This window comes from Brachyhypopomus gauderio, unplaced genomic scaffold (assembly GCF_052324685.1).
Source record: "Brachyhypopomus gauderio isolate BG-103 unplaced genomic scaffold, BGAUD_0.2 sc348, whole genome shotgun sequence".
NCBI classification, from domain to species: domain Eukaryota; kingdom Metazoa; phylum Chordata; class Actinopteri; order Gymnotiformes; family Hypopomidae; genus Brachyhypopomus; species Brachyhypopomus gauderio.
In genome coordinates this window covers 12,341-37,500 of record NW_027507169.1, presented here as the reverse complement: position 1 = coordinate 37,500, position 25,160 = coordinate 12,341, and the positions used below count along the sequence as shown (strand labels likewise).

Below are 25,160 nucleotides of genomic sequence, written 5' to 3'. Positions count from 1 at the left end.
ATCCATTAATATAATAATTTATATTAAATTATATTTTTGCTGATGCTGGTCCGTGCCAGTGATTATGCCTCGTGCCAATGGTGGCACGCGTGCCATAGATTGCCGACCCCTGCTGTAGACGGTCAACCAGTTTCAGCTGTGGAAAATTCAATTAAAACAGGCGAATACACCACAATTAAGCCAACTACAGGAAAGTCTGATGTATGGAAGTCATATTCCATTATAATTAATGGAGAGGGAAATCGGCTTGTTGTGATTGATATCAGAAAGTGTTGGTGTACATCACCTGACGGCATGGGTTAGGACTGTGGTAAGAAATGGGACAGCGCGATCCATCGCTATATTGCTGTTTTAATAAATACATAAGAAAATTTCAAGTACTAAATCAAATTAATTCAATTCATATTAGGATTGCGGGCGGGGGCGACAGAAATGTGTATGTGGCGGGCGGGTGCGGGATTAAAACAAGCGATTTTTTTGGCCGGTGCGGGCGGGAGCGGGACTAAAACAAGCAGGTGCGGGTGGGAGCGGAATTAAAACAAGCGATTTTTTGGCAGGAGCCGGATTAAAACAAGCGGGAGCAGGATTAAAAAAGCAGTCCCACGCAGACCTCTAAACTGCATCAAAAGAATCAATATTTTCGCCGTGGTATCGATCCGATACCGATCCTCACCTTTGTATTGATACTATCGATATAAATATCGATCCCCCCCCCCCCCCTACTCAGTTCTCCTATAGAGAACAAAGCAACTAAAATGGCGCCGACTTTAAACCGTAGAGCAGCGTGACTGTGTTAATGAGCTCAGCTGGTTTATTCCAACGTGGTCAGAACAAAGAGTAATGGAGCTGGCTTAATAACTAAAAATTAATGTGGTGTGTCTGAGAATGGGGAAGACTACAAGTTGTCCATTAATCAGATAAATAAAAGATGGTGGCATGCACAGCAAAGAGAGCTTTGTATATACAAATCTTGATGAAGATTATGAAAATAAAGTTAAACACATTCAGAATGTATTAACAGAAAGCTTGGTTAACTCTACAGTTCAAATAACTTTGCCCTTTTATAAACTATGCCCAGCAGTTAGAGTCTCACGTGTTGAGGGTTTGGGGTAGTGTCGTTGTCCTCCCTGAATTAGGAGGGAATTTCCACCACAGGCTCCTCGTTGATAAAGCGATGTCGTCCAGGTGTGCTGGGAATCGTCCTTCTGGATATGAAGTCCAGGAATGAGAGTCTCGTTCACGGTTTAACTACAGGGAATTGATCGCCTTTGTTTCAGTCCGTGTGGCCGCGTTAACAAGCTTGATTGAAGTCGTTCGGTGAATCTGTTGTCGCGGTAACGTTGATTGGTTGCTGGTTAGATTGCACCGTAACTCGGGCTCGTTAATTAAGTAGTACGACTTTCAGCTGTTTGTTGTTAGTCGTACCAAAGTTTGCGTGCTCTCAAACGAAACCGGAGAGAGAGAGAAATGGCGGAGCCTCTCTTTAATAGGTCAAACCAGAGAGAGAGAAATGAATGGCTGTCCAGGGTATTTAAACACCTGAACTGTAGACCAGAGGTGGAAAGAGTACTGAAAAATTGTAATTGAGTAAAAGTATCATTACTTTGCCTAAAATCTACTCAGAGTAAAAGTAAAATTACCCATCTCAAAATTTACTCGAGTAAAATTACAAAATTACTTCATTTAAAATGTAATTTGAGTAAAAGTTACTTAGTTACTTTCAGTTATTTAATGCATGGATGAATAATGAACCAAATTCAGCACAAGTTGTTTTAATCGATTTCAAAGTGTATTTAAGTGCACATCCACACCTGCATAAAGATCAGCTGGGCTCAGGAACATACTTCCTCACAGCACAAGGACAGTCACAACCTGTACCATAAAGTGCAAACAAATTTCAGTCCTATTGTCCAACGGACAACACTATGATAAGAATAAAGAAATTTAAATTACAAATTATCCAAAAAACAAAATGCACACAAAATTAAGTGCCCACAAGATGCCACAAATCAAACTAAAATGCAACAAGATTCCACTACTCACAATAAAATGTACACAGGATCCCACAGAACCTGATAGATAGAAGATTTAAAGATAGAACAATCTCATCCTTTTGGAAAAAAGTGCACCAGATTACGACCTGATTATGAGACAATGGAAAGGGCGCGCGCAAGGCAAGGCCACGCAATTGGCCTTCACTTCTGGGACTCAGAAGTTTAAATTTCTGCCCGCATTTAATTTTTCACCATCAATATTTTTTTACTCAGTAATGTGAGGGCGTTCAAATGTAGTGAAATAAAACTACTTGGGTCAAAATGTACTCAAGTAAAAGTAAAAATTACATATTTCAAAAACTACTCAGAAAATTACAAATTACTCATAAAAAGTACTCAATTACAGTAATGTGAGTAAATGTAATTAGTTACTTTCCACCCCTGCTGTAGACACAACCTTACTTCCGTCAAAGCAAGCTTGTTCAATGTGTTGCCAGTGGTACTGCCACCTGCTGGTTTAGCATGGTACCTACACTCTCTCTCTATCTCTCTCTCACACACTCTATCTCTCTCTCACACACTCTCTCTCTCTCTCACACACTCTCTCTCTCTCTCACACACTCTCTCTCTCTCTCTCACACACTCTCTCTCTCTCACACACACTCTCTCTTTCTCTCACACACTCTCTCTCACTCGCTCGCTCTCTCTCTCTCTCTCTCTCTCTCTCTCTCTCTCTCTCTCTCTCTCTCTCTCTCTCTGTGCTTACATCAGTGTGATCTGATCTTTGGAAGACCTCTCATGATTCTCTGTCGGTGTCTCCTAGTTGGCACAGCGTCTGTCTCTTGTAGACCTACTGGCTGTGATGCTCAGAACCTTCTCCCCCAGCTGTTAGAAGTGCGGGAGACTAGGTCAGCTAGGTTACCTGTGTGTGTGTGTGTGTGTGTGTGTGTGTGTGTGTGTGTGTGTGTGTGTGTGTGTGTGTGTCTCCCGTGCCTTGCCCGTCCCCAAGCCCTGAGATTCCACACACACACAGAGGCATGAGGGATGGTAGAGTGGACAAAAGAGATGGATAGGAGGAGAAGGAGCCAGAGGTCAGGAGATAAGAGGAGAGCTGAGCTCGGAGTGCCGCCCCGGGGGAGGAGAGCCTTCCTGCCGAAGAGCAGCATTGTGGGAGATCCAGATATTTGGACAGCGCCCCTGTATGCTCTCTCAAACTGCCTACACTTTTAAGTCGTCTTGTTTCTTCTCCATTTAAGTGTGTTTTTAAGCACCTTCCCACCTTTTTCTTAAATATTATTTTTAGCCCTTCATTGATTTTCGTGAACACAGCAGGTAAATACGCCCTTTACTCGCTCAGGTAACAAGCAAATATGTGTGAGGAAGCAGCAGTGCTTCTCTCTCTTATTAAGGTGCGAGAAGAGGCTTGGGCCTGTCGATAACCCACAATTCACCTCTCCTGTCCAGACACCATGTCAAAGGTTGACGTGCCAGCCCGCTGAAGTCTTCCCCCCGGCTGCCCTGCGGTACCTGAAACAGACCGGCACGCTGCTGCTCGCATGTCCCGCCTGTCAAAAAATAGACCCGCCCCCTGCCGGGGCCCGTGCTCCCTGCAGACAGGCATCTGCTGCAGCCTACTAAGAGAACGTTCAGTCACTCTGACAGGAGGCCGGCCTTTAAGTGTCCGCGCTATTAATTGGCAGAGTTAAGGCGGTCGCCGAGCGACACTCTCCTCTTCCTGCCCTGAGGGCTTTATTTTTGCTGCGCAGGAAGTGGCGTGTGTGTGTGTGGTCCCGTTTTGCTGGTGCTCTCCTGCGCAAGGTTCACTGAGGGTTTAGCTGGGATTGGGCAGTGTGGCCCTTCTGGGAGCCAGGGGGGGTGGGGTGGTGGGGCTCATAGAAGGCTTCCGTCCTCCAGCCTACACCCATATCTCAACTCCACCGCGTCCCTGTGCCTTCAGCGTTTGCCGAGCTACAGACGGACATCCACGAGCTGACTCAGGAGCTGGACGGAGCAGGAATCCCGTTCCTGGACTACCGCACCTACGCCATGAGGGTGCTCTTCCCTGGGATTGAGGACCACCCTGTGCTCAAGGAGATGGAGGTAACACCAGCAAGTGCGCACACACACACACACACACACACACACACACACACACACACACACACACACACACACACACACACACATTTTCAAATGACTTCTCATAATGTGACACTTTGATATAGCTGAAGCCAGATACTGTTGGGCACTCATGCACGCAAACTCGACACACACACACACACACACACACACACACACACACACACACACACACACACACACACACACACACACACACACCTCAAGCTACATAATTGGTAGAGTGAATGTGTTGCATTGGATTTATCTTCATATCTCTGGTGGAATCAGCTCTTGTGTTATATGGATCAATTTCTTATTATGCTGTTACTGTGAGGTTCAGTCCTGCCCCCTCCAGAGACCCACATGCATATTTCTGCTTAAAAGGTTTCTGAGAGATAGCAGTGTTTTATCCCGCTCTGCAGTTATGAAATTCTGGAATAGGGCAGCGTGTGTTTGTGTGTGTGTGTGAGAGAGAATTCTCTTGCGTATGTGAGGTTTTAAGATATTTTCTGCAAAGAATGAGGAATATAAAACAGATAGTCTTGTAGAACCTCCATCAGAATGGTGTTCGGCCTTTTTAAAGTGCTCCTCCGTGCTGAACGCAGATCGGCCCGGTGCGCTAAGCTCGGCCTAAACCCGAGAGGCCCGCCAGGCAGGATGACACGGCGTCTCTCTCTGGCTCTGAATTCTATTAAGTGAAACATGAGCTCAGAATTGAGCACGTGCGCACTGATTGGTCCAGACTCATTGCACCCGCTGGATTGGACCACACCTGTTGTTGCATCAGCTTATCGACTAGTCTTTTTCCCCGAAAACCTGACCGCCAGAAACCACAAGCCAATTATCAGGCGTTTAATATATTAGTCACTTCAGGTTGCTGTTGGTGTTCTCTGGGTCATTCTTTTACCCATTCATTGATCTGTTAGTACGCCCAGTAAATGATGCAGTTATTTATCAGTTACAGTGGGTTTGTATGAGAGGGATGTACTAATTGATGAACAGAAAGAACTGACCAATTAGCAGCACACGAGTGCCAAAAATAACAGATGTTGGGGCCAATTTAATGACATCATTTAAAGGGGCTAAAGTACAGTCCTCTTATTATGTTGACGAGTGGACGCGTCCCGGTCTGCCTGCCAAAGCCAAATGTTATTGCTGATTAGCCAGACATGCTCAGTCTGATCAATTCACACAAGCCCATTGTGGGGAGCAGCTCTGTAGAATAATGACCGTTCTGGGTCTGAAAAAGAACCAAAACTATTGTTAGTTTCACTGCCTCTCTAGCCAGACTGCTAGAACAAACGGTCCAAAAACCAAATGGATTTCCATTTTGAAGATGAGCTCTCTCTCTCCTCCCCTCCCCTGTCCTCCCCTCCCCTCTCTTCTCCTCCCCTCTCCTCTCCTCCCCTCCCCTCCCCTCTCCTCCCCTCCTCTCCCCTCTCCTCCCCTCTCTTCTCCTCCCCTCTCCTGTCCTATCCTCCCCTCTCCTCTCCTCCCCTCTCCTCTCCTCCCCTCCCCTCTCCTCCCCTCCCCTCTCCTCCCCTCTCTTCTCCTCCCCTCTCCTGTCCTCTCCTTCCCTCTCCTCTCCTCCCCTCCCCTCTCCTCCCCTCTCTTCTCCTCCCCTCTCCTGTCCTCTCTTCTCCTCCCCTCTCCTGTCCTCTCCTTCCCTCTCCTCTCCTCCCCTCCCCTCTCCTCCCCTCTCTTCTCCTCCCCTCTCCTGTCCTCTCTTCTCCTCCCCTCTCCTGTCCTCTCCTCCCCTCTCCTCTCCTCCCCTCCCCTCTCCTCCCCTCTCTTCTCCTCCCCTCTCCTGTCCTCTCTTCTCCTCCCCTCTCCTGTCCTCTCCTCCCCTCTCCTCTCCTCCCCTCCCCTCTCCTCCCCTCTCTTCTCCTCCCCTCTCCTGTCCTCTCCTCTCCTCCCCTCTCCTCCCCTCCCCTGTCCTCCCCTCCCCTCTCCTCCCCTCCCCTCTCCTCCCCTCCCCTGTCCTCTCCTCCCCTCTCCTCCCCTCCCCTGTCCTCTCCTCCCCTCTCCTCCCCTCCCCTGTCCTCTCCTCCCCTCTCCTCCCCTCCCCTGTCCTCCCCTCCCCTCTCCTCCCCTCCCCTCCCCTCTCCTCCCCTCCCCTGTCCTCTCCTCCCCTCCCTTCTCCTCCCCTCCCCTGTCCTCTCCTCCCCCCCCCTCCAGGCTCCTGCTAACATGGAGAAGGCCCTGACGCAGTTCGGCCAGCTGCTGAACAAGAAGCACTTCCTGCTGACCTTCATCCGCACGCTGGAGGCGCAGCGCTCCTTCTCCATGCGTGACCGCGGCAACGTGGCCTCCCTCATCATGAGCTCCCTGCAGGGCGAGATGGAGTACGCCACGGGTGTGCTGAAGCAGCTGCTGTCCGACCTCATCGACAAGAACCTGGAGAGCAAGAACCACCCCAAACTGCTGCTCCGCAGGTGCCCGGGGGGGGCGGGGCCAGGGGGGGCGGGGCCGGGGGCGGTGTCTTCCAGCTGGTGGCTCTGTTACATTATAAGACGTGGGTGATTGAGGGAGGTGCAGAGCCTCTGTAGCTCCCTCTGTCTCCTTCCACTTTTGTTTACACACACATTCATCACTCTCCCCTTCTCCCCGTTCCCCTGCTTCTGTATTACACACCTGAGCACACAAGCTCCCGAGAGAGAGAGAGAGAGAGAGAGAGAGAGAGAGAGAGGCGCCCCGTTAGATGAAGAAGCTGAGAACGTGAGCTAGGAGCGGAAGATGGGGAGGAGAGAGAGAGGGAGGGAGGGAGGGAGGGAGGGAGGGAGGACAGGATGGTGAGAGAGGAGTTATTCATGGAACGCGAAGAGATGAACAGATACTGTTGTGTGTTGAGAAGAGGAAATGAGGAGAACAAGTGCGGAGGTGAGAGAGGCTCACAAACACACGGCGCCCGTAAGAAATCACTCCTTCCTATTCACAGCTGTTGACAATGAGCAGAGTCAGATAGCGGGGATCTGGCAGCAGCTGGTACTGAGGCGTTTGAGCAGCAGCTCTCTCAGCGTGCGTCTGGAGTGTGTACCGTATAATCAGTGTCACTGCCACCACAGAAGCTCAGCTCTGCCCCGAGACATGGCGCTCCCGCCAGCTCCCCACGTCTCCCCACGTCTCCGCCGCCCTGCGCACCACACGTGGGCGTGGCACACTTTCTCCCGAGTTTGGAAGAGCCTCGCTAAGCAGGCCACGTGATTGGCACAGGGGTTACTGGGGTGTGGCTGGGGGCGTGCCCCGCTCTAGCCGACCTATCAGGACCTCCGCGCTGTAAAACCGCCCCCTGCGGAGGAGGAGATCCGTCCGCGCGTCTCTGAGCTCAAACCCGCTCAGCTGCCGCTCCTTCGTTCCTGGAAAAGCTCTTCCCGTGTACAGAAGTTCTCGTGGCGGGCGTCGTTTCTCTCCCCGGGCTCACCCTCGTGCTCGTGTGTAGATAGCGCGTCTCCTTTTCCGTCTCCCTCTCCTCCTCCTCCTCCTCGCTGTGTTTCGTCTGTCTGCGGATGAGCGAGTGAGTGTCAAAGCGAGTGAATAATTAAAAAGAGAGAAGGAGAAAACAAACAGCTCCCCCCTTCCCCTCCCATTACACCCCCCCCCCCCCCAACCCAGTTAAAAGATTAGCGCTAATAAAGTCCGCTAATTATCCTGCCTCTTAATTACCTTCATTCCATGGGACTTTTGTGAAGGTTGTTATTATGCAGCAGGTTTTTCAACTAGAGAAGTTACAGAGTTAATTCTAATTGGCGCATTGTCCTAATGAAGATTGGTGGTTCACTTTGGGGAGAGGGAGAATGAGGAACTGCTTTGGTATTATTACTGGTTCATTTGTGTGCAGGTGCCGTGAAGCTGTGTTGTAGCGTTCTAGCGCCCGCAATGTCTCCTGTTGGACTTTAGCACCGCTGACCGACGTTAACACGTTACACTCTCTCAAACTCCCCTCAGTCACATTGAATGAATGAATGAATGAATGTTCGATTTATATAGCGCCTTTTCCAGATTCCCAAGGCGCTTTACAATTTAACACAGGTACAAGTCACAGACAATCAATCACACACACACCGGCGAGAAGCGGCAGCCAATTGCGCACAGCGTACTCTCTACCGGAAGCCACAGCCCCCTGGGGGACTGAATGGGGTGCAGGAAGGGGAGAGAGGACAGACCCTAGTGGCAAAGCACCATCCACCACTGGGCATACAAGCACACACACAGACAGACACTACTTTTTATTGAACATAGAGACACAGACACACACTCAGGGAGAATTTTTTTTTGACTGCCAATTTACCTAACCTCCATGTTTTTGGACTGTGGGAGGAAACCGGAGATCCCGGAGGAAACCCACGCAAACACAGGGAGAACATGGAAACTCCACTCAGATAGGGACTTGAACCCAAGACCCCAGTGCTGAGAGGCAAACGTGCTAACCACCAAGCCACTGCGTTGCCCATTGAACGTTGCGTTGCGACATTGAAATCGCAGTTGTGAGACACGATCTTAAAGGTTTGTTTCGTGCTGTATGATTGAAGGACAGTGCTTAATGTTTGTCGTTTCTCCTCCACCCTGCCCCCACCCTTACAGGACGGAGTCTGTGGCTGAGAAAATGCTGACCAACTGGTTCACCTTTCTCCTGTATAAGTTTTTGAAGGTGAGTTTGTGTGTCCTGTGTCGTCGATTACTCTGGATGGGAGAAAGGGCAGCATAACTGTCCTGCTCACACTCACTGTCCTGCTCATGCTCACTGTCCTGCTCACGCTCACTGTCCTGCTCACGCTCACTGTCCTGCTCACGCTCACTGTCCTGCTCACACTCACGCTCACTGTCCTGCTCACGCTCACTGTCCTGCTCACGCTCACTGTCCTGCTAACGCTCACTGTCCTGTTGGAATATGGATTTCCCGCCCATTTTCAGACACTTTGCAGATGTCAGCAGATTTTTCTCCATATTCTCCGTAATCATGACAAGGGCTCTAGACAACAAGCCTCCCAACCACCACCGCGCGTGACCCCACCACCGCGCGTGACCTCACCACCGCGCGTGACCTCACCACCGCGCATGACCCCACCACCGCGCGTCACCCACACAGAGGACTGTGGCACACATTTGAAAAAGTGCTACTTTGTTTCATAATTTTTTCATAGTAAACAATGTTCAAACCATAAATATGGTAGTCCAGTGTGCAATAATGTTTATTGTTCATTTTTCATTTTCACATTCTCAAGAGTTTTGTGACAAGAATCAGTTGAAGTGGGTGTAATAATTTTCTGTGCAGTGTACATGTGTCTCGTTGGACCTGTTTTCTATACACACACACACACACACACTTGCATCAACAGTCACAGTGTCTGTGTGTGTGTGCATGTGTGAGTACCAGAATATAACAGCTTGTAGTCCCAAGTGTTTGTGTATCCTCTGCTGACCTTGGGTGCCATGCAAAGGCTTTTGGGAGATTGAGTTCGGTGGTAGTGCACAGTCTACCATATGTGCCTGGCAGCAACACTTCGTCTCTCTCTCCACCGTCAGCCTTTGCCTGCTCACTCAGCCAGGACTCTATATATAGCCTGATTACTGTCTCTGACTCCTGAACCCAACAAAATGTTGTGTTGCTTGAAGTAAATGGCCAGCCAGATGGTTATAAGAATCAAAGGAAGCAGCTACTGGAGAGACTGAGGCGTGGATATTTAATGATGCTTGAAACGCACTCCGCTCAACATGTGGCACTATGATGTTGGACCGTCTTTTTGCATAGTGTGTTCTCTCTCGGAAACTACCGCTGTTCTTCCTGGATTTCTTATCTGTGCCGTATCGCAAAATTCTAGGTCACGTTAGCCTACCACGTTAGCCTACTAGCATGACTAAGCATTTAGCACGATCTTCTCCCAAATACATATGAGCTACGTGACTACACACGTGCCTGTGATCAGAAAGGGGGCGAGCTGACCCAGATAAAGCGCTTGGCTATTAGGACGTGTTTGTGTCGGTCTCCTGTCTATGGCCGCTTGTTAACAGCTGTCTGTTTAATTAGCCCCAATGCTAACGAGCCTAATGAGGCATGGACATATGGAGGGGGTGATGGTGAGGGGGAGGGGCGAGAGACCCAGGGGGCTATGGATGCCAGCGAGGGACACTAGAGGCTGCGTGTGTCGGTTGGGGGGGGGGAGGGGGTCATGGTGGTGGTTTCTGGTGACTTTGTGTAGTGTGATGTGTGTGAGTAAGAATAAGATGAAGTCTAGGATGCCCTCAAAACCCAGGGCATATGGTGATTAGTTATTAGCCTTAATTGGCCTAATTATTGTTCATTTATTGTGGATAATTTGGCTTCCATCGCACAGTCAAATGGGCTTATCTCCCTTTGTGATGACACATGTATTTAAGTGGTTGAGGGAATTCTCCACACTGGAGAGAGAAACGGGAGGAGAAGGGCGTGAAGGAGAGAAGGAGGAAAAGAAAGGAGGACATGAGTGAGGGTGCGAAAGAGAGCTGGAACTGGGGAAGATTAGAAAGGAGGTGGTGTGTGGGGTGGGTGGAGGTGGGGGGGGGGCTACCAGCTCCCATCTCATTGCCTGTTTGACACATTTCATGCTCTGAAGTGCTTCTCCGGCACTTTCCTCTACAGTCATTAGCCTTCTATTAACCCCCCCATCAGTCGCTCCCCCCGCGGCTGACGGGCCTCCTTCACACGCGCTCCCACAGTGCCACGCTCGCCGGGCCGCTCCCACACCCGCCGGCCCCTGGGGAGGGCCAGCGCCACCACGCGCCCCCTTCTGCCCCGCCCTTGTTTTGCCCCCGACTGCTGGGGGCAGCTGGGGTGGGGACAGCTGTTTCCCGCAGTAGCCCGGCCCGCTCCGGAGAGGGAGCGGCACCAGGAGGCCTGGTGTGGAGGACGGTGGCCATCGATGGGGCCCTCCCTCCCTTTTCTCTCACGTGTTCTTTCTCTCATTCTCTTTCTCTCACTCTCTCTCTCCATTTCTCCCTCTCCCCAGTGGGCTGTGAAGAACAAAAACACTGAAGCAGCAGAAATTGGTCTCTTTTATTCTCCCCATTTGCCCAGTGTGTGTGTGTGTGTGTGTGTGTGTGTGTGTGTGTGTGTGTGTGTGTGTGTGTGTGTGTGTTGGGAACTGATTGGAGTTTAATACACCTCCTGCTCTTATGATGGGAAAACAGTTTAAGCGCTGAGAGGCTCTGATGGCCCTCAGCACAGATCTAGAGCTATTGAGAATGCTGACACACACACACACACACACACACACACACACACACACACACACACACACACACACACAGGACAGGATAGATGGAGAGAGAAGAAGTGAGGGTACCTATGTGCTTTAGGTCTGAATGAACAATAGTTTTTTAGTGTTAATCCCATTATCAGGAACATCAGAGATGTGGACCAGAAGAAAAACACATGTAAACACTTGTATGGACATAACCCACGAACACCTACCTGACCTCGTGCTGCAAGACCTCATTTGCCCATTTTGTGTGTGTGCGTGCGTGCGTGCGTGCGTGTGTGCGCGTGTGTGTGTGTGTTCAGGAGTGTGCGGGGGAGCCTCTCTTCATGCTCTACTGTGCGATGAAGCAACAGATGGAGAAGGGGCCGATAGACGCCATCACCGGAGAGGCACGCTACTCCCTGAGCGAGGACAAACTCATCCGCCAGCAGATTGACTACAAGACCCTGGTCAGTACAGGGCCAGGCCAATAGAACTGTAGCTCCGCCCTTCACCGGCTGTAGCTCCGCCCTGCAGCGGCTGTAGCTCCGCCCAACGGCGGCTATCTCTCCAGCCCATCGCTACATTTGACCATACACACCTTTAATTGCAGTTGTGCTTCTGTTCTCTAAGACAACGTTGTTAATGTACAGTAAGTTATGAGAAGTAGTTACTGTCGACACTGGCGACAATCTTATTATCCTGTTAGACTGTTCATCTTGTTAGTAGCCAAGAAGCGGCGGTTATATTGTGCTGTGTGCAAAGCACGTGTTATCTTGTGGGCAACACATGCCTCCAACTAGCACTGATTAATGTGGATGTTGTCGGTATCCTTCCGCTCGACTGTGATTAGATTGATTGCTCTGGCCTGCCCATAGACATTGCACTGCGTCAACCCGGAGAACGAGAACGCTTCGGAGGTGACGGTGAAAAGCCTGAACTGCGACACCATCACTCAAGTGAAGGAGAAGCTCCTGGATGCGGTGTACAAGGGCAGCCCCTACTCCCAGAGACCCAAGGCTGGGGACATGGACCTGGGTGAGAGGACCAGACACTAATGTAACAGGACAACCCTGGTACTGTAACAGAACAACCCTGGTACTGTAACACAGGACAACCCTGGTACTGTAACACAGTACAACCCTGGTACTGTAACACAGTACAACCCTGGTACTGTAACACAGTACAACCCTGGTACTGTAACACAGGACAACCCTGGTACTGTAACACAGTACAACCCTGGTACTGTAACACAGAACAACCCTGGTACTGTAACACATGACAACCCTGGTACTGTAACACAGGACAACCCTGGTACTGTAACACAGTACAACCCTGGTACTGTAACACAGGACAACCCTGGTACTGTAACACAGAACAACCCTGGTATTCATTCTAACCCTGGTATAAAAAAATGTAAAGGCAATTCAGGTTAATACATTTTAGTTATTTTATATTATTAATATATATATATATATATATATATATATATATATATATATATATATATATATATATATATATATATATATACGTACGTGTGTGTGTGTGTGTACTTGTGTGTGTGTGTGTCTGTAAGAGGCCGATACATATCGGTAGATATTTGCAATTTCATCTTTCCATGAAGAACTATTAGTCAGGCTCTGAGGGCAGTTCCACCATCGACTGGAGCAGGAAGTGTTGACTGGCCAGTACACGTGGTACCCCCGTGCCGACCTCTGACCTTTGGCCCTTTGTTGTGCAGAGTGGCGACAGGGCCGGATGGCACGCATCATTCTCCAGGACGAGGACGTCACCACCAAGATCGACAACGACTGGAAGAGGCTCAACACCCTCGCCCACTACCAGGTAACCCCGCCCAGCGCTCCCGCACTGTGGCCACGCCTCCGGGCCCGCGCACGGAACCACGGCCAACCGTAACCGATGGCCCGACACCCTCCCACACAACCAGGTTGCCATGGTAACAATTCAACACCCCCTAGCAAGCTGCCAGGTAACCATGGCAACAGCACAGTCTTTAGCTGGCAGCCAGATGATACAGCAATGCCTGCTAGGCCCTTGCAATGTGCTCCAGCAGGTGCCCTTAGTGTCTGACTCTCTCTCTCTGTCTCTCTCTCTCCCTCCCTCCCCCTCCCCTCTGTGTATGCTTCCTACCGTTCTCTCTCACCCTGTCTCCCCCAGGTGACGGACGGTTCTGTGATGGCTCTGGTCCCAAAGCAGAACTCTGCCTACAACATCTCCAACTCCTCCACCTTCACCAAGTCACTCAGCAGATACGGTTAGAGCCCTTTGCTTTTCCACTACAACTTTCTCCAAGTTTACGTGACCTCTTTCTCTCTTACCCTCCTTCTCCCTCCATCTCTCTGCTCTTCTACCTTTCTCTCTCTCTCTCGTATTATCTAGAGGATATCCAGGGTTGTATACTGCAGCTATGTGGTTTAACCTTAGTGAGGTATCTAAGTCTTTCAAGCTGTAGGTGACAGACATTAAATCCAGAATGTGAGTGAGATAGAGAAGGTGTAAGAATAGCATGTCATATTAATGACAGGAGTGTTGCTCTCTACACGAAGACGATTCTCTCCGTCACTGACATGAGCTTTATGTCACATTTCAACAACTTTATCTTACTTTCTTTAAGCTGATGCCATAGTAATAACGACTGTCTTGTCATGCCTTGTTTAGTCCTGAAAACGTTGTTCTTGTTGCCGTTCTAAAGGTGACATCGACACTCTTCCCCTTCTCCTTCGGTCTTGCTCAAGACTTTGCTGAACTCACTTCTTTAATCTAATTCCTGCATTTGTTCAGTTTCTTTTCAACATAAAGGTAATCTATCTCTCTCTCTCTCTCTGTCTCTCCCTCCCTCCCTCACAGAGAGTATGTTGAGGACAGCCAGCAGTCCAGACAGCCTGCGTTCCCGCACACCCATGATCACTCCAGACCTGGAGAGCGGTACGAAGCTCTGGCACCTGGTGAAGAACCATGACCATTCAGACCAGAGGGAGGGCGACCGCGGCAGCAAGATGGTGTCCGAGATCTACCTGACGCGCCTGCTAGCTACCAAGGTAGACGAGACGTGTGTCAGGGCTCCTGTTTTAACCCTGCACTTCCTGACATAACCCTGCACTTTGTGCCTTAACCCTGAACTTCCTGCCTTAACCCTGCACTTCCTGCCTTAACCCTGTACTTCCTGACCCTGCACTTCCTGACCCTGCACTTCCTGACTTAACCCTGCACTTCCTGACTTAACCCTGCACTTCCTGTCTTAACCCTGCACTTCCTGACCCTGCACTTCCTGACTTAACCCTGCACTTCTTGACTTAACCCTGCACTTCCTGACTTAACCCTGCACTTCCTGTCTTAACCCTGCCCTTCCTGCCTTAACCCTGCACTTCCTGCCTTAACACTGCATTTCCTGCATGCTTTGTGTTTCTGATCTCCAGCGCTGGCTCAGGTTGACCTTTGCTTGTGAAAGGCTAGTCCCTGATTAACATTTAGCAGAAGGTCCGGTCTGACACACACCACTGTATCTTAATTGGACCGGTGACCTTTGCTTATCGAGCTGTTTGGGGAAAAGCCACTTTTTCCCCCCCTTATCTGTAGGCCTATCTCATGACAGTGTAGAGAACTCTTATTGAGACGTCTCGCCATTCACTCCATATAAGCCACATTTTCCATAATCCCTTTGGCCCCTGGGACCCGTATTTAATGGCTAGCTGTGTACAGAGTGTTTGTTGAATGTCACTAATAGTTGAGTGATTGTGTTGGTGTAGCTCAGCGTTTGCCATACCCAGACCCGACACCGTTTACAGACCCGACACCATTTACAGACCCGACACCGTTTAAAGACCAGACACCTTTACACTTGGCAGCAGTTTATTCCTGAGCTGGTGACTTGAGCAGACAAGGAAAAACTGATAAATTGATCAATAACCTTCACATTGTTTAAATTCTGTACCATTACTTTTTATATAGCACAGCCTTCCTAGTGTTTTTTGTGAAGTACTTAATTAATCGTTAATGATTTTGTTTCTTTACTTTGTGATTTGGTGCAGTGTACCTCATCACAGGGACATAACTCAGATTGTGTGTGTGTGTGTGTGTGTGTGTGTGTGTGTGTGTGTGTGTGTGTGTGTGTGTGTGTGTGTGTGTGTGTGTGTGTGTGACAGGGCACGTTGCAGAAGTTCGTAGACGACCTTTTTGAGACCATCTTCAGCACGGCTCACAGAGGCAGTGCACTCCCACTGGCCATTAAATACATGTTCGACTTCCTGGACGAGCAGGCCGACAAACACCAAATTACAGACCCAGACGTCCGACACACGTGGAAGAGTAACTGGTTAGTGTTTACACACGTGGAAGAGTAACTGGTTAGTGTTTACACACGTGGAAGAGTAACTGGTTAGTGTTTACACACGTGGAAGAGTAACTGGTTAGTGTTTACACACGTGGAAGAGTAACTGGTTAGTGTTTACACACGTGGAAGAGTAACTGGTTAGTGTTTACACACGTGGAAGAGTAACTGGTTAGTGTTTACACACGTGGAAGAGTAACTGATTAGTGTTTACACACGTGGAAGAGTAACTGGTTAGTGTTTACACACGTGGAAGAGTAACTGGTTAGTGTTTACACACGTGGAAGAGTAACTGGTTAGTGTTTACACACGTGGAAGAGTAACTGGTTAGTGTTTACACACGTGGAAGAGTAACTGGTTAGTGTTTACACACGTGGAAGAGTAACTGGTTAGTGTTTACACACGTGGAAGAGTAACTGATTAGTGTTTACACACGTGGAAGAGTAACTGGTTAGTGTTTACACACATGGAAGAGTAACTGGTTAGTGTTTACACACGTAGAAGAGTAACTGATTAGTGTTTGCACACGTGGAAGAGTAACTGGTTAGTGTTTGCACACGTGGAAGAGTAACTGGTTAGTGTTTACACACGTGGAAGAGTAACTGGTTAGTGTTTACACACGTGGAAGAGTAACTGGTTAGTGTTTACACACGTGGAAGAGTAACTGATTAGTGTTTGCACACGTGGAAGAGTAACTGATTAGTGTTTACACACGTGGAAGAGTAACTGGTTAGTGTTTGCACACGTGGAAGAGTAACTGGTTAGTGTTTACACACGTGGAAGAGTAACTGGTTAGTGTTTACACACGTGGAAGAGTAACTGGTTAGTGTTTACACACGTGGAAGAGTAACTGGTTAGTGTTTGCACACGTGTGTGCGTGCACATACATTTATTGGTGGCCTCGGTCCACAGTAGATTAAATTCACAATAATTTTGTGTTGATTATGACAGTGGCTTGTCATATTTTAACTTGTTTTTTTGTTGTGCTCTCCAGTTTGCCTCTGCGCTTCTGGGTGAACGTGATCAAGAACCCCCAGTTTGTCTTCGACATCCATAAGAACAGCATCACGGACGCGTGTCTGTCGGTGGTGGCACAGACCTTCATGGACTCGTGTTCCACCTCCGAGCACAAACTGGGCAAAGACTCGCCCTCCAACAAGCTGCTTTACGCTAAAGACATCCCCAACTACAAGAACTGGGTGGAGAGGTAGGCCTCCACCCGTGCTTCAGCGGGCCGGACACCAGCGGGGCTTTGCACCAGGCCGTGCTTGTTATTGGAAATGTTTCAGTAATTCTTCTTAAGAAATCTATATCTATTATGCATTATAATCATAAAAATTCATAAAATTATTCCTCGTAATACCCATAATCCTTGAGCTATTCCCCCATAACTGCACATTAATGTTCAGAATTACATACATTATACATTATGATGCTGTTTTGTAAGGCTTTATGGCACGAAACAACATCGTATATTTTACGGTTTCTTTACCTGTTCACGTCCTTGTACGACCAAAGTCATGAAACTTTATCGGGAACGGACTTAGTGGACACTAGATTCATAAAATGTGCTAACATGAATTTCTCTTAATATTCCTGCTGTCTCTCTACCGTATTACTCTGATATCTCCTAATATTTCTGCTGTCTCTCTCCCGTATTACTCTGATATCTCCTAATATTCCTGCTGTCTCTCTCCCGTATTACTCTGATAACTCCTAATATTCCTGCTGTCTCTCTCCCGTATTACTCTGATATCTCCTAATATTCCTGCTGTCTCTCCCGTATTACTCTGATATCTCCTAATATTCCTGCTGTCTCTCTCAGGTATTACTCTGATATCTCCTAATATTCCTGCTGTCTCTCTCAGGTATTACTCCGATATCTCTCGGATGCCAGCGATCAGTGATCAAGATATGAGCGCATATTTAGCCGAGCAGTCGCGTCTACATTTAAACCAGTTCAACAGCATGAGTGCCCTACACGAGATCTACTCCTACATCACCAAGTACAAGGATGAAGTGAGTGTGCACACACACACACGCACGCACACACACACACACACACACACACACACACACACACACACACACACACACACACACACACACACACACACATTATCCTGCAGTGTCCTTCCATTCTGCAGGGGTTAGCAGGACATGAGTGTGTAATGTGCGCATGTGTGCAGGTATTAGTGCCAAACGGAGCGCGTACAACACGCTGGTTTCCATGCTGTGTTCTAGCCTTTTGTGCTCTGGGTATCTTTCACTGTGCCTCTCCATTTGTGAACTGTGCTTTTAATTTGGGAAAATGAAGCCCAGCTAGTGAACTAGGGCATCTCACTGAAACACACGGCATCACTGAATCAGGAGCGCTGGCTTCTACATTGTGTTTTCTGCCCCATCAGCCAATGCTATTTCAGTGTCTCCCCTTACTAAAACCTCTGCCACGTGACCTCACTGTCACCTCTGCCACGTGACCTCACCGTCACCTCTGCCACGTGACCTTCAGCTCTGGCGCTGTAATGTCGTGCGCGTCCACACCTGAACGTGTGTGCCTGTGCGTGTATGTGCGTACATCCATGGGTTTGTTTTTCAGACTAATGTATGGCAGCTGACACCATTATCCACCCCCCCCCATCATGTGTCATTATCCTTTAAAAGCACACACGCGCACACACACACACACACACACACACACACACACACACACACACACACACACACCATCACACTTCTACTTTAAGAGATGTGGGCACAGATCAAACAGAGGCAGCCAGGAGGGGATGATGGACTGATGGGTAATAAGTAGCGTTGGAAATGGATTTGCTTCTTAACGTCCTGACGCTCTTTCAGTGGTAGTTTCTGCTCTGTTTAGAGTGGGATATTTATCTGGCATTTTAATATCTCCTCAGAAAGCACTGATTGTCATATGGGCAGGATGCCACGTTGGTGGATGGGGGACATCTAATGTCTCACACACACACACACACACACTCTCCTCTCTCATACGTGTTCCCTTTCTCTCTCCCACGTAGATCCTGTCTGCGCTGGAGCGTGATGAGATGGCCCGTCGGCAGAGGTTGAGGAGTAAGTTGGAGCAGGTGATCGACACCATGGCCCTCAGCAGCTGATCAACGCTCAGCCGACGGACTCCTGACACACACACGTCCGGGCTCTCCAACCCACCCAGACACACACCGCAAAGACTGATGGGCAGTACACTGGAGCCACCACAGAGCTGGGCACACACTCTGGGTGTGTGTGTGTGTCTGTGTATGTGTGTGTGTGTTTGTCTGTGTGTATGACCTCTCCTAGGTTGACACAAAGACACATCACAGGAAATATTTTGATTGTTATCATTGGTGCATAACGTGTGTGTATTTGTCGGAGTGCAAGTGTGTAGTAGTGTGTGATGGACTTCTTTACACATAGACACACACACACACAATTTTGCCCGTGGTGTTTGAAGACTTAAGAAGAAGGAATTCTGGGATGTCATGTAATGGCTGTTGTCAAGACACACCCTAGGATGTATATGGAGACAAAGGACATTAGAGTTTTCAGTGTGTTTATTTGTTGTTGTTGTTTATTTTATGTTGTACAGATGTGATGGACTGCCCTCTCTCTCTGCTCTCTTTTGCCACTCGTGTTACTGCTGAATTTGCACAGTTTACAGGAAATAGTACAAAGGACAAATCTGCAAATCTTCAGATATACACACATACACACACATATACACACACACACACATATATATATATATATATATATATATATATATATATATATATATATATATATATATATATATATATAAATCCTTTTACATTTTCAGCCAATCAAATCTTACAATGGAGTTTTTTTTGCCATATTATTACTGAAACAGAGTGACAAACAAATTAGATATTTAAGCAAAAGAAAAAAAATACATAGGAAGGAAAAAAAAACATTGAAAAGATGAATAAAATGTTGTCCTGTGCCATGTTTTATTTGAATGTTGTTTAGTGAAAAGGCGTTTTGTTACATGGGAATGTGCTATGATTTTGTTTGCTTGATGACTGAAAAAAAATAGTCGTGGAGTAGTTAAATAGAACAGGTACATTAGAATGTTCTGGAGTCTACAGGGCAGAAAGTCTGAGATGATGGTCTTGCTCTCAATTTAGTCTTCCTGTCCCCTACTATGATTGTGACACCACCACTCTTCCTCACCAGAGGTCTTCCTCTATAGGCTAAAGTATCTGATGGATGAGGAGTAGCTTCACTGAGTTCCTCCTCCTCTCTGTCTCTGGAGGGAGAAGGCAAGAGGTTTGTAGAAGCTCCTTGGTTATTGTTTCAGTGTCAGATAGCGGGGGAGCAGGGGGTGAGGGGGTATTGGGGGGAGGGGGCAGAAAGAGAGGCTTTAGCCGTAGCTCATTAATGAGACAGTACTAAGTAATCCTGTTAGCCTCTGGCCTACTGCCTCCAGAGTGTGTGTGAGTGAGTCTGTTTGCGTGTGTGCGCACACGTGCTTGTGTGCCCATGTTTGATTTACCCTGTTTTGTTAGAGCTGATCTTTCTCTCAAGCCTGATGAGAGATGTGTTCTGTGATAAGAGGCCATCATAGTCATTTTTTCACCCCCCCCCCCTTTTTTTCAGATTTTATTTTATTTTTTTACATTTTTTAAACTTGCTTTCATTTTCTTGCCTAAAACCAAACTGATCTGTTGGTGTTTTCTGTTGCTCCATTTCTGTTCTCCCCCATCTGAAGGTGGTTTTTTCCATTTGTATCTGACCAGTTGTGCTTTCGGTCATCTTTTCTCCCCATGAAGCAGATTGTAGGAAGTACCACGCAAAGTCCAATCACTGCGCTGTTTCCAGGCCCTGCGTGTCTGGCCCCGCCCACAGGGAACAGGGAGGGTGTTCCCTCAGCTTTTCTGACAGAATGCTTTTCATGTTGCTTAGAACCTTTTCATATATATATAAGTTTTTGTTTGCTAATTTATTTAAATTCTGCTTTTCTGCCTATGAAGTGCAGCCTAAGTCATCATTACATTTTTCTAGAATACTCTATGTACCTTTTTTTTAATTTAATTTGTGGACCAAATCATGAGTGAACCAGGTTCAAACAGGGTTGTTTTCTGTCTGAGGTGAATCCAGCCCAGGCGTGACTATGAGGGCAAACTGGCAGCCACACTTCCAAACATCCAGCAGCTCTGACACATTCATCCATCTCTAACCAAGGGGAACCCATGGAGAGAGACAGTAAGAGAGATGGAGAGAAAGAGAGGAGAGAAACCGCTTACCTCACATGTGGCCAAACAGTAGAGTGTGTGTGTGTGTGTGTGTGTGTGTGTGTGTGTGTGTGTGTGTGTGTGTGTGTGTGTGTGTGTGTGCGTGCGTGCGTGTGTGTGTGCGTGCGTGCGTGCGCGGGTTTGATAGGCTGGTATCTTTACCCTGCAGTAAGATCGGGCCTAATGGAAATAGATTAGCTTTGTGCAAGGAGGCTTGAAGCAGTTCCGCTAACTGCTAGCTGATGAGCGATCAGACTTATGTAATCAAACGAGTTCTACATGAGTCTGCGTGGCGGTACATGAGCACGGGCCGGGCCCCTCACCGCAGCAGGCCGCGCCTCGCTGGGTCGCGTGTGGGTGGAGCTCGGGTGTATGTAAGGACGGACGGAGGACGGTGCGGAGACGCTCGGACACGTCTCAGGATCGCCCCATAGCTGTGCTCACACCGCCGTGGTTCCAGTTAAACGGAGGAGAACGAGGGAGCGCGTGAGTTGACGTTTACAAGCCTGTCAGATTCGTGTGAACACCAGGCGCCTCTCGCACGCTTTGGGAGCATTTTTTTTTTATGTTTACTTCCACATTCTGCCTCCTGCGTAGAGATCAGCGGAACAGTTCGCTCCTCCAACCCCCACCCCCCCGCTGTTCGGGCTGAGCTGTATGGAACGTGAGGGTTCCACTTACACTGGGCACTTTTGAAATTAAAGCTTCTTTCTGGGATCCTGATGCTGATCCTGATCTCTTCACCTCCTTCCTGCTCCTGTGTTGTCTTCCTCCTCCTCTTTCTCCCTCTTTGGTTTTTTTCCCCCACAAGCACACTCCCTCCTCCAATCAGAGAGCCCGACTGCCCATCCCCAGCGCACCGGCTCCGTACTGCCTCAGTACCCACCCTCTGTCCCACAATCCTCCCCCCTTAGTTCGGCTGGCCTCCCCACGGCATTGGCTGTCCTTTTTAAGACACACCCAGAACGGTATAAGCTGGAATGAAAGCACTAGTAAACAAACTGCAGCAAGAGTGACATCAACCCAGTTTTAATACTATGAGAAATCAGTTGCGTTTCTATGAATTTCCGACTTGAAGCAACTGTTCCGTGTTGGCTGGTAAACATTCATTGTGTAAATATTCTGTTGTTTCCTACTTTGCAGATTTACTACTTGTAAATAAACACATCAAGGAGAGATTAAACAGTTTTTGCTAAATAAACCTGTTTCTGGCGTTTCAGTATCTTTATCGCTCATCTCGACTATGTTCGTGTGACAGTGTCGGCAGGTTTGCGGTCTGGTATGCTGATGAAAGGTGTCTGCCTTCTTTGTCCACATGCATATGCCAAGCAGACTCTATTTGACATCCACTTACCATGCACGTCATTACATTTATTGAGAAATGCCTTCTGTGTGCGGTTAAAAACTACACACCGTCTGTTGCCAGGCAGATCTATAGTCGACGTCAGTGTGCATGACGTCAGGTGCCAGTAGACCATCGCATTTAAACTGAATGTGAACAGCCTACACGTCCGTGTCCAACAGACCAGCACAACACCCTCCAGCTCTGCCACTATCTTGCCGGTGCCGGCACTGCCTGGCTTGCTGCGAGCGGACCGCTACCTTACTGACACCCAGACAGCAGAGCTCCTCCACTGAACTGAGATCAGTGTTAAGTAGGCACTGACAAGACAAATCGTCTATGGTGACAAATGGGCAATAGAATGTAATTGTACACCTATAAAATTCACATGTAGGATGGACTTAAAGTGGCCGGTGAGAGCAGGCTCAAGGCACGAGTGTCTACTGCATTGACTGCTACCTGACAGATGTTTGGTGCTTCTTCCTATTGAACAAAGGGGGGAATGATGCAGCTCTAGATGTTTTACACCAGCAGGTATGAAAAGCCATTTGAAAGTAAAGATTTGCTAAAATTTGATTAATAGCTGTTAACCTTCTATATGTGGAGCATGGTGGTGCTGGATGTTATGTTAGAAGTCCCACGGTTCCAAGGCATTTAGCCATTTTACCTAAGGCACAGTAGATTCAGGGTTTCAGAGTTTCCTGAAAATGCTTGCTTGAAGACTCGTTTGTAAAAGCGTTTAACATGACGGAGGTTTTCCTCCACGCGGGCCTTCAGGCGGCCCTGTTGTTCTGGGCTGCAGCTACATTAGTCACGCTCAGTCTGGGCTCTCTGAGTTTCTTGCTAATACAACTGGAAGGAAACCCCAAGCAAAAACAATCTCAGCAACTTTTGATTCTGTGTTTATTGAGTGTCTGTATATTTCCGTCTATAAGCTTGTTTTGTTCGCTTAGTCGGAAAGCACTTGCGCTAGACTGAGTGCTGGTTCAAAAATCACTGGGTCACAGTGTCACCCCTTGTCCACTTGCTGTGGTCAACAGACCCTTAGAAAGCTACGGACCCCACCACCACTTGCATTTTGCACAGTTCAAATCAAATCAAATTAAATCAAATATATTTGTATAGCGGTTTTCACATGTTGTCACAAAGCGCTTTACAGGATTTACAAGGTTAACAATACTATTACAGTTCCAAAGAGCGAGTTCCCTCTGGACAAGTCATCGCAGTTGTCCCGGTAGAACACTTCACAGGAGGTCCGCATTTATCCCATCTCCAATTGCTCTTCTAGACTGGTGCTGGTACACTGCCATTCACCTCAGGAAACTAGCTGCAGTGTACGGACTCTCAATTTGTGGCTGGTGTGTTTTATTATTTATATATACACTCACTAGCCACTTTATTAGGTACACCTGTCAAACTGCTCATTAACACAAATTTTGAATCAGCCAATCACATGGCAACAACTCAATGTATTTAGGCATGTAGACATGGCCAAGACGATCTGCTGCAGTTCAAACTGAGCATCAGAATGGGGAAGAAAGGTGATTTAAGTGACTTTGAGTGTAGCATGGTTGTTGGTGCCACACGGGCTGGTCTGAGTATTTCATAAACTGCTGATCTACTGGGATTTTCACGCACAACCATCTCTAGGGTTCAATGGTCTGAAAAAGAGAAAACATCCAGTGAGCGGCAGTTCTGTGGGTGCAAATGGCTTGTTGATGCCAGATGTCAGAGGAGAATGGCCAGACTGGTTCAAGCTGATAGAACGACAACAGTAACTCAACCAGTCGTTACATGCAGAAGAGCATCGAACCTTGTCGAACCTTGAGGTGGATGGGCTACAGCAGCAGAAGACCACACCGGGTGCCACTCCTGTCAGCTAAGAACAGGAAACTGAGGCTACAATTTGCACAGGCTCACCAAAATTGTTGCAAACGTTGCTTGGCCTGATGAGTCTTGATTTCTGCTGCAACATTCGTATGGTAGGGTCAGAATTTGGCGTCAACAACATGGTTCAGGATGGTGGTGGTGGTGCAATAGTGTGGGGGATATTTTCCTGGCAACTTTGGGCACATTAGTACCAATTGAGCCTCATGTCAACGCCACAGCCTACCTGAGTATTGTTACTGACCATGTCCATCTCTTTATGACCACACTGTACCCATCTTCTGATGGCTACTTCCAGCACGATAACGCACCATGTCATAAAGCATGAGTCATCTCGGACTGGTTTCTTGAACACAACAATGAGTTCACTGTACTCAAATGGCCTCCACATTCACCAGATCTCAATCCAGTAGATCACCTTTGAGACGTGGTGGAATGAGACATTCACATCATGGATGTGCAGTCAACAAATCTGCAGCAACTGTGTGATGCTCTCATGTCAATATGGACCAGACTCTCTGAGGAATGTTTCCAGTACCTTGTTGAATCTGTGCCACGAAGAATTAAGGCAGTTCTGAAGGCAAAAAGGGGGTCCAACCCGGTACTAGCAAGGTGTACCTAATAAAGTGGCCACTGAGTCTATAGATATATTTTTACTATTTTTACTAATTGCCCTTTGGGGATAATTAAAGTTGAATTGAAGAGTCATGCAAAACATTGTTGAAAAGTGCAGATCTCGTCTTCCCACGCTTAAGATGCAATATGGAGGGAGGGGGGGGGGGGGGGGGGGGCTGGTGAGAGATGACCCAGAAGGACAAACCTGTCTGCGTGTGCCCCCACAATCTGCTACTCACAGCTGTCTGATCTCGCCCGTTCCTCCTCCACCAATCAGGTCGCCTCCCGGAGGAGCGCGGCCTGTCCTTCTGATTATCGCCGACCAGCCTCCGAGCGTCCCGCGAGCACAGAGGGCGTGACGCG

At 48.1% G+C, this 25,160-nt stretch overlaps 1 protein-coding gene across 1 annotated transcript in view; it reads left to right on the top strand.

The window, feature by feature from the left end:
- LOC143504957 (plexin-A1-like) overlaps positions 1–19,456 on the top strand; it is a 63,149-nt gene extending 43,693 nt beyond the window's left edge. The window contains exons 19-30 of the mRNA XM_076996064.1: positions 3,952–4,094; positions 6,294–6,550; positions 8,697–8,763; positions 11,653–11,799; positions 12,208–12,367; positions 13,074–13,177; positions 13,511–13,607; positions 14,201–14,391; positions 15,496–15,665; positions 16,675–16,887; positions 17,549–17,699; positions 18,719–19,456. Of these exons, the coding sequence (XP_076852179.1) occupies positions 3,952–4,094; positions 6,294–6,550; positions 8,697–8,763; positions 11,653–11,799; positions 12,208–12,367; positions 13,074–13,177; positions 13,511–13,607; positions 14,201–14,391; positions 15,496–15,665; positions 16,675–16,887; positions 17,549–17,699; positions 18,719–18,814 (1,796 nt within the window). The 3' untranslated portion in view covers positions 18,815–19,456. The remainder of the gene's footprint in view (positions 1–3,951; positions 4,095–6,293; positions 6,551–8,696; positions 8,764–11,652; positions 11,800–12,207; positions 12,368–13,073; positions 13,178–13,510; positions 13,608–14,200; positions 14,392–15,495; positions 15,666–16,674; positions 16,888–17,548; positions 17,700–18,718) is intronic.
- Positions 19,457–25,160: the final 5,704 nt, after the last annotated feature.